This window comes from Bidens hawaiensis, unplaced genomic scaffold, assembly GCF_021521415.1.
Source record: "Bidens hawaiensis isolate Kalapana, Puna unplaced genomic scaffold, B.hawaiensis_p1.1 tig00004773_1, whole genome shotgun sequence".
NCBI lineage: Eukaryota > Viridiplantae > Streptophyta > Magnoliopsida > Asterales > Asteraceae > Bidens > Bidens hawaiensis.
This window is the reverse complement of record NW_027491297.1, coordinates 1,311,557-1,324,537: the sequence shown is the minus strand read 5'-3', so window position 1 is coordinate 1,324,537 and position 12,981 is coordinate 1,311,557. Positions and strand designations below refer to the sequence as shown.

At 31.8% G+C, this 12,981-nt stretch overlaps 1 protein-coding gene across 1 annotated transcript; it reads left to right on the top strand.

Moving 5' to 3' along the window:
- The first annotated feature begins 11,548 nt into the window (after window positions 1-11,548).
- On the top strand, window positions 11,549-12,734 carry LOC143628009 (protein ULTRAPETALA 1-like). The gene is made up of 3 exons (XM_077097703.1): window positions 11,549-11,794; window positions 12,080-12,398; window positions 12,542-12,734. The coding sequence occupies exons 1-3, from the start codon at window positions 11,581-11,583 to the stop codon at window positions 12,678-12,680; spliced, it is 672 nt and encodes a 223-aa protein (XP_076953818.1). The 5' UTR covers window positions 11,549-11,580; the 3' UTR covers window positions 12,681-12,734.
- The last annotated feature ends 247 nt before the right edge of the window (window positions 12,735-12,981 follow it).

The window sequence follows — 12,981 nt, the reverse complement described above, 5'->3', positions numbered from 1 at the left end:
ACGTGTAATTGATATACAGTTAGTTGCGCACAACTAAAGAGAGGGATAACCTTAAACGGTGAACGTAACCTCATTCAGGTGAGTTTCTATCCTCATTTCCTTGTTATGTTTTCGGGGCGGTGTGCACACTTAATGTGAATGTTAATACGCTTACCTTAAATGATAAGTGTATATCTTAATGACAAATGTGATAGTTGTGTTTATATTATGGATGCATGCTTGACAGTACGTGAACGATCTTCGGATATTGCACATATCGTTGAGGAAGGTATAGTGTAGAATGTATGATATTATGAAAGGGATGTATGAACGTGATAATGATGATGATAATGAAAAGTAATGTATGGTTAAATGTTTTCATACCCTAATAATATATGCGAAGGTTAAAGGGTTGGATACCCTAACAATATATGCAAAGGTTAAAGGGTTGCATACCCTAATAATATATGCGAAGGTTATAGGGCGTAGTGCTCTTTAAAACGTAATGTATAAATGCGAAAGAAAGGAAGTACGTAGGTGAGTAAGTATCATAAACGAAAGTATGAAAGTATGAAGTATGTACGAAAGTATGTAATTATGAATGGGTGGTATGTTGTATGATTAACTAGAACTCACTCAGCGTAGCTGACTTTTAGTATGCACGCAGGTGAGTAGGATGAGACAGCTGGATTGAGAGGGGGACACATGGCAGAAGAATAAGATTCTGATATCTGAAGACTCAAGACGTTTATTAATTAATGTTTTTGATTTTGAAAGACAAGATGTTTGTTTAAGACAAGTTATGAATTTAACGTGTAATGTTTTATGAAAGTTTTAATATTCCACGAATATTTTAATTAACTCTAATATTTAGAACGGTGATTATGAGTAAATCCGACGTCCAAAGTAGGGAACCGGTAAAGGGGCCTTACAGCAATAGTGCAAAGTTAAATAGATACCAAAACGAGACTTTGCGAGTGTTTGGATTTGTCGGTTCGAGTCTTGATAATTGGTCAAGCTTGAAGCCGAGGTTCCAAAATGTTATGAGATAACTCAATGAAATCAAAAGAAGCTTAACCAAGTGTGTAGTTCTATTAAGAAGAACCTTGACGTCCGTTAAGCGAGTATTTGGTTTTGTTGGTCCAAACTTGTTATATGATCAAGTTATATCCAACATACCAAGTTTATTGAGAAAACAATTGAAGATTAGTTTATAAAATAGTTTTAGAGAAAATATGAGATCCGGTGGCTCAAAACACACTAGTGTGTCTTAAGCGAATGAACTCGGTTTAGTTCGGTCTTGGTTCGGTCCTTGACTCGGAATAAACCCGAGGATGGTTGCCACATACCCAATACCATAGAACTTATTAAATTGAACTTAGAAATTATAATACACAATTCATACTTGTAACATATAAATCATTTTATATATAAAGTATTTAAACAAGAGTTCGGTTTTGGTTTGACTCTTGACTCGAAATGAAACCAAAAATGGTGGCCACATATCCAATACCATAGAACTCATTAAAATAAAATTAAAAATAATAATACTCGAATCTTTCATACAATATGTTAACAATAAAGTATTAAACAAAAGTTCGGTTTTTGTTCGGCTCTTGACCCGGGATGAAAACGAAAATGGTGGCCACATATGTAAGAAAATATATAATAATATATATTTATATATGGCCATTATAATCATTTATATTATAATAGATCAAAATATTAACTATACCTTATTATATATTAGTTTGGTAATTGTTGATGGGCTATATTACCTATAATTAACTAATAAAGGGTTTCCCCTTGGGTGTATATATATAGAGAGAGAGAGAATAATAACATCATAACCTAATTTTCACACACATACAATTTTGTGTGCCTCCTCTCTCATAAACCGGGTTCCTCTCAAGAACCCTAACATCATCCTTAACTACACATCCTAAAGGGGAACTCGATCAAGATGACAAGCATGTCGATGACTTCATACTCTGCTGCGGTTACTACTCTCCATGTTGTAACAGGTTCATAGGTTTAATATTTATCATGTTTTCTATTACTTACATGAAGAACTGATCAACATGTGGCATCAGAGTGATGTTGATTAATCAGTTCTTCATGTTTTCCCTAAATCTGGAATTGAATTAGATGACATGGACTAAAACTTGATAAACCCTAATTTTTTTCGGTTTTTTTTCATGTTCTATTACGAAAACAATATATGAAACTGTTTAAAATCGCTAAAATTCATATTTAGTAAACTCTAATATTTTCGAAATCTGTTAATTTCATGTTTAAAGATTTCGATTCCAAGTTTTTTTGTATGTTTAATTGTTAAAATTTTCAATGATGATCTTCGTGTTAAAAACATTATTATCGAAAATTATACATATGTTGGTTCAAAATCTAGATTAAAATTTGTTAATGATTATTTAGGGAAATATTTTTTCAAATCTTTGATAAATTAGAAGTTTTAATATTTTCTTAAAAGATTTGAATCCCCTTAAAATAGGAAACAAATATAATTGTTAATCATTAAAAAGATTTGAACCAAATCTTATCATTATTAATTTAGTTAATAAAGATCATGGATTAGTCTACGGGTTTCAAGTCAGTGTATGGGTTTTTAACTTGTTAACCGACCATAAATCATAAGCCTCAGAACCCGTAAACCCATTAATATTCTCAAAAACTCAAAAATTTTTTGGAAACTCAATTTTCCAAAAACTAAATTTTACGAGAACTCTAATGATTTGCTATTAACTAAATAGTTTTGTAAATTGTTAAATATTATATATATATATATATATATATTTACAAATCTAAGAAGACTTAACTTGAATGAACTTTTGATGTATCACTTCTGCCCAAAGGTGATGTGTTACATTTTTATCTAGCAAAACTAGCTCGTACATAATTAAAATAATTGTCACACTTCTGTCCAAAGGTGACGTGTTACGTTTGTTTTGCACACATACTTAAATAAATTTTAATTCTGCCCAAAGGTGATTTATTGTTTGTTTAAGCAGAACTTTTAATTATAGTCTATTAGTTTGATATTAATAATAGACATATCACATCTTCAATAAAATATAATTATCCTCATATTAATGATCCTTCATTAATCTAATGATCATAAATTTTAATCTGTATTATTTTGATATCCCATAATTTTACTCACTATAACATTCTTCTATAATTAACAATCTCATCCAAATCATCCACTCTAATATCAAAACGTAATTGAATTTGTCTCATAAAAAGTTTTAATAACATTTAGCTCTTCTCAGTTTTAATTATCCATTAGGACATGATATGACTATCCTACTGCTCTTTCTAATAACAATAATTCTATTAAAAACTAGAGCATAACAATTGGGATGAGTCAATCATAATGTCTATTATGATAATGATAATCAAGAACTTATTTAAATAAATGTTATCACTAGAGTTATTATTAATTTAGTTTTTCCTAAGACTAATCAAAATAACTCATAAGATTCATGCATTCCTTCTAAATTCTAACTATAAGAATCAACTATAACCCTCAGAAGTACCAAAGGAAAATGAGTGTGTTGATCAGCAGCATATGTACAAGAAAAGAAATGTCTGGTACGGGAAATAAGATGTTATTCAACGCACACCACTAAAACTTAAAAGAGGATAATTCTAAGGTTCATAGACAAAATACAGGTATTACTTCCAGTTTAAGTTCTCTAAGGAAAATTCTCGTTGCAAATATATGTCATTATATTAGGCATAAGCATTACAAGACTATCCATAATTCAAAAGAACAACCGGCTAAAACTGATAGTTGTATAAATGTTATTTAAGTCTGCTAATCCTAATATTCCCATAAACACATGATTGGTTGAGTCTAGTTCTATAAGTTTCTTTACTGATATCAACAAATAACTAACATGAGTGTTAGTGACAAAATTTAAATGTTAAGACTATTATAACCATGAGACTGTCTTCTAATTAGGCTTTATGACACCTTAAATATTCTAGAGATTAATAAGAATTTAGTATCAATACTTAAGCTACATTATGACAGTTGTGAGGTTTTCATAGCCAACATAAAGTCACTCTTACCCTAAAATCTCATATTATTTGTTATTAGTATCTGGATTGAAACATTTATAAAATAGAACTAGATGATACTACATGCTTTCACAACTTTTGTTATTATGCAAATAAGAATTTAACAAAAGACAAATGAGACTTATAAAATTCATCCATTAAAACCAAATTTCATGAGAAATCATGACATGGTTGATGAGGGGGAATTTCATCTAATCTCATTCTTAGTGATTTTAATCATGTGTTAATGCCCTAAACATTACTTGGCTTAAGGAATAAGTATGGGTCCACCATAAGTTATATGTTACTGACATTTGTGGAACTTATTCAAAACGGAATATTCAGACATAATTCTTTTATCATTTAAAAAGTTATTTACTTGTATCTAATCTAACTTATATGGTCCATGGTTTTAAAGAGATGCATTCATATATACCTAATACGATTTCTTCTAATATATCCCTAAGTTTATTATGACATCTAGACGTTAATGAAATTAAATCAAGTCTAGCATATATATGACATATTCCCACATCATGTACATCATTGAAACTTCTTATTTAGTTTTTCTAGAGATAATAAAGATCAGTGGGAGCCTTAAGTGTCTCAATCATAACTTACAAGATTTGCAAGAGGTAGGGGAGTAAAAACTTGATATTATCTCAATTACACCTCTTGTACAAGGCACTGCTCCATCACAACACTATTTCATCAAAACTTATCTCTTTAGAATTTAATATTACTACTACTACTACTCTTACAAAAGTTTCATTGTTGCTTAAACGTGGGCAAATTCAGATTTCTTACTAAAATAATCCTCACAAGAGAAACTACGACGACTTACATCATTAACTTTTTCTCTATTAGAATCTATTGGTCTTTAAATATTGACCCTAAGCATGCTAATTTCCTAAAGGGTTATAGGTCAGTGGGAGCAGTAAAAGTCCTTATAATGACTTGTTAGAAGTACAAGAGGCGGGGGAAAGAGATCATTAAACTTTACTCCAACTTTAACTCCAATTACACCTCTTGTACACCATACTGCACCAACTCTTACACATTTAGAATCCTAAAAATGATAGCAACCTAAAATTACCCAATAATCAACTCAGGAGGCCATCTAGGTTTTAAAACCTACTAACATTGATGATTATGTAACCTCCCTAACTAAAGTTAAAATGGATGTTGGATAGCTTACTCATCAGACCTCTTCTAATTAAACCATTAATATCAATCAATCTTCTAAATGGAATAAAGCTATTATTAGCAAAATTGATTCCATAAGTCATAATAACATTTGAGATTTTGTTGAAACACCTAATGGTGTTTATAACTAAATTAAATCCTAACACAAATGTTAAGACACCAAGAAGCATGATTGATTATTAAAAAGTTATTTTCAAGAGGGAATAAATCATCAACGAATCTTCTTACCTATATTACAAAATATTTCTTTGAGGATCGTCATTGTTCAAGTAGCTTAAGATAGTTTAGAGCTACATTAGATGAACCTTAAAACAACTTTCAATAACAATTGGCTAACATATTTATATGTTCATAAAACAACCTAAAAGTTATAAACTAAATGTTAAAGAACATATAATCTATAAGTCAATAAAATTCATATATGGGTTAATGCAAACATCAATATGTGATGAAATCCTTATTCAATTATTTTCATCAAAAACCAAGTAGATTAATGTACCTACCTCAAGATGAGTGGGAGCAACTAAAAACAAACTTGTCCTTATATAGATGACATTCTTCTGACAAGTATATGTTACATATGTCAAAGCATTATTCACACATACTTTGATATTATAGATCTCAGAGATATTCCTTACACATGTAACAAACAATACTGCTCTACTTAAGAGGTTAATAGGATCACAAAGATTATTATCTTATGCTTCATTAAGTAGAAGCCGTATATAAGTTCAAGTCTATACTCGTTTAGATATTACTCAAAATTGCAACACACTAGATATGTTTAGATTAATGTGAAGCATCTAAAAGAGTATTAAGATATCTTTAAAGGAAATGAAAGACTGTAGTTTAAAAGAAGAAGTGAGAATTCAAACCATTGGATTACTCTAAACTTTGTCATATTTAGATATAAGAAAATGTAATTTTCGGGATATATTCTTATGTTAGCAGATAAATCTATCTCATGGAGGAGTCATAATGAACTGATAACAACAATCTATGTTATAATGACATAATGTGTTGATTAATCAAAACACATTTAGCAATAAATGTTGTTGAAAATTTATCAGTCGACTCATAAGTTTATTAACTCCATATAAATTATATATTGAAGATTTATTGTGATAAAGTCATCTACCATGTTTTCTCAAACAGTAACAGTTCGAGAAGTGCTGCATTAAAATTTCGATATAAAATTAATTATTCGTTTATGAACGAATTGAGGAATCTAAATTTTCGTATCGAATACATTCATGATATGCTTAAGGATCCGATAACTAAAAGTCTCACCCATAAATATTACGAAAGCGCTTATAATAATGACGGGTTATTGATGACTATGCGCAACTGCATATCATACTATGAATGATTAACTATTAAATTTCCTCATCTGTTTTGATTTTGTACGTCTCTTAATATGTTCTGCATGCATAATGACATATAGACGAATTAATATACAAATCAAATGTTTTGAAGGGCTTACGTTAAAATTTTGATCATAACTACTTAGGATTTAAATAAGGACTGCAGTATGATTAATGAGGGTCTTGAGCTGATGTTCAATTCAATGATTGTATTTCTCTGCTCCAATTTGAGTTTAAAGCTAAAATGAGTGTTAACTCCTGATCAGGCTTATCTAATACTCATAATAACTGATTACTCGGCCACGTGGGAGAATGTAAGAAAATATGGCCATTATAATCATTTATATTATAATAGATCAAAATATTAACTATACCTTATTATATATTAGTTTAGTAATTGTTGATGGGCCATATTACCTATAATTAACTAATAAAGGGTTTCCCCTTGGGTGTATATATATATATAGAGAATAATAAAATCATAACCTAATTTTCAAACACATATAGTTTTGTGTGCCTCCTCTCTCATAAACCGGGTTCCTCTCAAGAACCCTAACACCATCCTTAACTATACATCCTAAATGGGAACTCGATCAAGATGACAAGCATGTCAACGACTTCATACTCTGCTGCGGTTACTACTCTCCATGATGTAACATGTTCATAGGTTTAATATTTATCATGTTTTCTATTACTTACAGGAAGAACTGATCAACAACATACCCAATACCATTGAACTATTAAAAATGATTTGGAAACTAAAAGTAATTAGAAACTAACTAACACTAGTAAACTTGCATAAATTAAAGCATAAGTTAAGGTATATATCAAGGACTATAATAGTCCTCCATGTAGCCTTGCCTTGTAGCACAAAACTTCAACCGACCGTGATCGGAGAAGTGAAAGCCGAAGGAAACAAGGGGTGTATATTATATATATGTTGTAACATTAAGCTTTAAGTAATAAGATTTAGTTAGAAACAAGGTTAGTATTTGTTTGACCTTATGTAATCAAACTAACAAGAGGTTGAGATGAATACTTGGATTTGAGAGAGAGTTTGGAGAAGATGAACAAACAAAGTGGTTATGGAACCTTGCTTTTTATAATGGTAAGAGTATGGTTCATTCAAAGAGGGTAAAAATGCATGTGATGGTCAAAAATGGTCAACCAAGCTTTTGATAATTGACAATAATAATCCCTAAAGTTTGTTTTAAGTCATTTTTCATCATAAAGAGGTGTTTTAACGTACCCCAAAATGACTTTTTCTTGACCCGACATTTGTGAAACATAAACGAACAAAAAATCTAACATTTTATTAATAACGACGAATCCGAAAGATCAAAACGAGTCGGGTTTTTGATACAAATACAAATACAAGTTAAACCGACAAAAATAACAAATGTTACAGTCTTGATATCGAATTGGTCTTGGTATCGAAATGCTGAAAAAATGGAAAACACTGAGTGTCGTAAGCAAAAAAAAAAAAACTAACTCTTATTTACTTGCATTGTTTTCACTAGGGCTGTTCAAAAAGCTCGCGGCTCGTAGTTCGCTCGAAAAAAGCTCGGCTCGACTCGGCTCGGTTTCGAAATGAGACGCGCTCGAGCCATGGTCGGCTCGGCTTGTGGCTCGGTGGTTATATATATATAATTAATAATCTATATATATGTATATATTAATTATTATATATTTATCTCTTATATATGGACTTGATTTGGCCATCTATCTATTTGGCCGAACTTTTTTTGCATATAGTTTATTAAATTAAATATTATATGTTAAGTTAAGCTATTAAGTTTAAAATTTGCATTATTTTTTGTATTTCGAGCCAATTCGAATTGAGCCGAGCTAGCTCGTTTTAAAACCGAGCCGAACTCGAGCTCAGGTTTCAGCTCGATTTCCAATTCGAGCTCGAGCCAAGCCAACTGGATCAAAATTCAAGCCGAGCCCGAGCCAGCTCTAGTTCGAGCTCAGCTCAGCTCGTGAACTCCCTAGTTTTCATTACCTTTTAGATTACCTTACAGCAATAAAAGTAAGTTGATTAGCATGAACATGTTATAATTGTTTTCAAATGAAAAAAAATATGAAAAGATACAATTTTTTTCATTACCTTTTAGATTACCTTACACTAGTAAAAGTAAGTTAGGGGTGTGCACGGTTCAGTTCGGTTCGGTTATTAGCATTAATCCAACCTAACCGGTCGGTTATCGGTTCAATTCGGTTAATATCGGTTAATAACAAGTATCAAACTTGGGCTAAAATTTTGCTTAAAACTACATGAAATGAATGTTTAAATACATGAAATGTATGCATAACTACATGAAATGAAGATATAAATATATGAAGTTAAGATATTAGTACATAAAATGGAGATATAAATACATGAAAATGATAGTATTAAAATATTAATACATATAATGCATGAAATAGAGGGAAAAAACTTGAAAATATTAAAAAATAAAGAGTTCGGTTCGGTTCGGAAAATTTCGGTTAATTCGGTTTTCGGTTATATCGGTTCGGTTTTGTCGGTTTTCGGTTCGGTTTCGGTTAACGATTCGGTTATTGCTCACCCTTAAAGTAAGTTGATTAACATGAATATGTAAATGTATGTATTGTTTTCAAATGAAAAAAAATATGAAAATATACAATTATTTTCATTACCTTTTAGATTACCTTACACAAATAAAAGTAAGTTGATTAACACTAATATGTTATAATTGTGTTCAAATGAAAAAATATGCAAAGATACAGAGAATTATCAGTTAATAAAATATAGTATTAACCTTGGTTTAAAAAGGCGCACCTCAGGCGTGCCTGAGGCGCCCGAGACGTTTTTGAAAACGCCTTATTTTACATAAGGCGCTAAAATGCATGAGGCGCCCTGAGGCGGCGCATTAGCTGGCGAAGTGCTTGAGGCAGCGCCTCATGTGATTCAGTCCAAATTAGATTGAAAATGTAGCTGTTTGGGCCATCTGCTTAAAATAATAACGTTGGGGCCCATCTAAATACGTTTTTATAATGTTTACCCTACGTATTAAGTATTCATGTTTAGTTTTACAATTATGTTTTATCTCTATGATTGATTTTCAAGTAAAATATGTCATGTATAATTAATTTTTAGTAATTTTTAAATTGGGCGCCTCACATACGTGAAGCTCTCGCTTCGCGCTTCGGATTTTTGAACTAAAACGCCTTGCCTCGCCTCGCCTCGCCTCGCCTAACGCTTTTTTAAACCAAGGTGTTAACGTCAAGACATAAGACAAACGGATAACAAGCTGTGTTACTAACTCTTTTTAATTTCAAAACTCAATCTTTTAAAAACTACGTTAATAGATTTTGGAATCATATAACATTATTATGCGTGACCCATTGAACTTGGCTAAGTAGTTTCACAGCTTCATGTGCGAGGAAACCAAAAGTGTCAAATGCAAAAGGTATAAATACATGTTGGTTGTCAAGACAAATATTCTCATGTTTAGTCATTTTGCATGAAACAACTTTTAAAACAGCATACCCGACCATGAAACCAATACTCCTCAACCCCACCAGAGGGGAAACCTATGTTAGATCCACACACGCATGTTTCCCTTCACTCCATTGAAAGACCAAAATGTCAGTCATACAAAAAGTTAAAACATTCATCCAACGGGTTAAAAAAAATTGACATATGCCTCTTTTTTAACAAAAATCCCATCAAATCTAAATGAGATTTGATGGATTAAATAAATTCACGTTAGTAATGTGATTATTTAGAGGTACGTAGAAAGACTTTAATGTAAATGTTAAATAGAAAAATAGTAATACCAACCAATAATGTTTTTTTATAGCAACCATTTATGTAGCATTATTGGATTCCATTGTTTTAAAATAAGAACCCACCTGCCTAACGTTAGACAACCTTCATGCGCAGCAACTCCTTTTGTCATTTACCACGGCCACCAAGTGTAGGTAACGTAGGTGATGTATGTCCTTGAAACGCCTGCAAACTACAAAATCACTTTTTCTTTTAACGCATGTTAATATTTTTTAGAAGTCAGAGTAAACCTAACCAATTGACTTAACCCTTACGATATACTTTTATAAATGTTTTCTTAATTTTTATATTTACTTTTCATTTATTTGTTAAATATATTTCTAAATTAGCCAATGAGCTTCAGTGAACTGATTTTGGAAAGGAAGTGAAGATTTAAGTTTAAAATTGCAATGTTTCAAGTTCGAATTCGATTCAAATTGAGTTTATTTGTAGTGAACCTCTAAGCAGTGAATTTTTCCCGAATCAGAATATAGTAGCCTCGGTTACATAGTGCTATGCTATATGTGATAATGAACATATCTGTTTGTCTTTTACCATTAGGTTTTGCTGTCCATTAAAAGAAAAATAGTAAATCTCAAAAGGAGAACCACAAAGTAGAAATATGACAATCTGTTTGTCTTTTACATTACATAGGTCATGTCATGCACTGCCTACTTATTTACACTTTTACCCCTGAATGTATTACATCACAACCCATCTTTTATTTACGCTTATACCCCCAGCCAGCTCATCACGCTTCATTTTTCCAGATCCCGAATTTCTAAAAACTGACCACCATACACTATTTAATGCGTATATTATAATGTTTTTTTTTTCTTTTAATTTTAGGAAAATGTGAGTGTGACATCCTAGATCTGGTAATATTAATTTCCACCGCACTCACGAAACCCTTTTGCTTTCTATCTATCTATCTATCTATCTATCTATCAACCCTTTTGCAACTCTGCCAGATCTTGAACATGCCTGTTTGTTGAACACCATCCATCTCTTTTGCATCCTGTATAATTAATATATTTGTAGTAAGATACCGCCCCATTTGGATTCTATCAGGTTATTTTGTTTTAAATTAATTAATCTTGACACAAATACTCCTATATATGTTTTTGTTTTGTTGTACGATACGATAAAACAGAAATGGCGGCGGCGGTTGTTGAGGATGGCAGCCTGACGATGTTTAGTGAGGAGGAGGTTAAGGAGATGTGTGGGTTTAAGGTCGGGGCCGATGGGCACGTGGAGGTCACGTGCGGGTGCACTAGCTACTGCTATGGTGATGCTGTTGGTACGCTTCGGGTGTTTGCTGATGGTGATCTCGAAATCAGCTGTGATTGTACCCCTGGTTGTGAAGAAGGTGTTTCATTATTATTACTATTATACACTCGTTTGCATGTTATGTTACTTGTGTGTGAATGTGTTGTATATGCAATTTGATGTTATGTTTTGAAACAACTTTTGGGTACATATATAATATCTCAAAATTATAATATTAATCGACGATTTTGTTACATTCCAGAGAACATTCAAGTTTGTGTTGTGTTATTGTGCCTTTGACCTAATGTTACATATGTATACTTTTAGGGTTTAGGAAATGAGATTGAATCGTATAGTTCTAATTAAGTGATTGTATTATATTTAGATAAATTGAGTCCAGCTGCATTTGAGAAGCATTCAGGTAGGGAAACTGCAAGGAAATGGAAGAATAACATCTCGGTGATTGTTGATGGAGAAAAGGTTCCTTTATCTAAAACAGCACTTCTCAAGTATTACAACCGAGCTTTGACCTCAACCAAGAGTACTGCCAACGCCTGTCGGGCTTGCCATCGAGACGAGTTTGTTAGATGCACAAAATGCAGTAAACACCGAAGGTTTCGTCTACGCACAAAAGACGAATGCCGGGCTTACCATGATGCTCTTGTTGATGATGATTGGAAGTGTTCTGATATGCCTTATGAAAAGTATGCCGTAACATTATTATTATTATTATTATTATTATTATTATTATTATTATTATTATTATTATTGTTATCAGGGTTATGCTATACGTAATCCGACACGCGTTGTTATTATTATTAATGAATGTGTCCCTTGTGTGTTTTAGATTAACATGTGATGATGAAGAGGAAAGAGGAAGCCATAGAGTGTATAGAGGTTGTGTGCGGTCGACTACATGCAAAGGTTGTACAACATGCGTTTGTTTTGGGTGTGATACCTGTCGGTTTTCTGACTGCTGCTGTTAGACGTGCATTGACTTCACTATAAATTCTAAAACTTGATTGACTAAACCAGCCTGCCTGCCTGCCTGTAAGCCTTTAAATCACATTTTTTTGCATCATCTCTTCTTTTAACTGTAACCTTCACTTGATTTTTATGACGTTTAATTTTATGTACTTTGGAACACAAATTGGGATTTTGGTAATTGAATTGTTGCTCATTGGGTTAATAATGAGATTTATTTATTTATTTATTTTTTTTTTCTATTTTTATTATTGGTGATTGAGTTGAATGAAATCTAAGACACGCCACTTGCCACATGAAATC

Coding starts and splice junctions, on each gene's coding strand:
- LOC143628009 (XM_077097703.1), top strand. CDS start 11,581: ATGGCGGCGGCGGTTGTTGAGGATGGCAGCCTGACGATGTTTAGTGAG. Junction 11,795..12,079: donor TACCCCTGGTTGTGAAGAAG/GTGTTTCATTAT, acceptor TATTATATTTAG/ATAAATTGAGTCCAGCTGCA. Junction 12,399..12,541: donor TCTGATATGCCTTATGAAAA/GTATGCCGTAAC, acceptor TGTGTGTTTTAG/ATTAACATGTGATGATGAAG.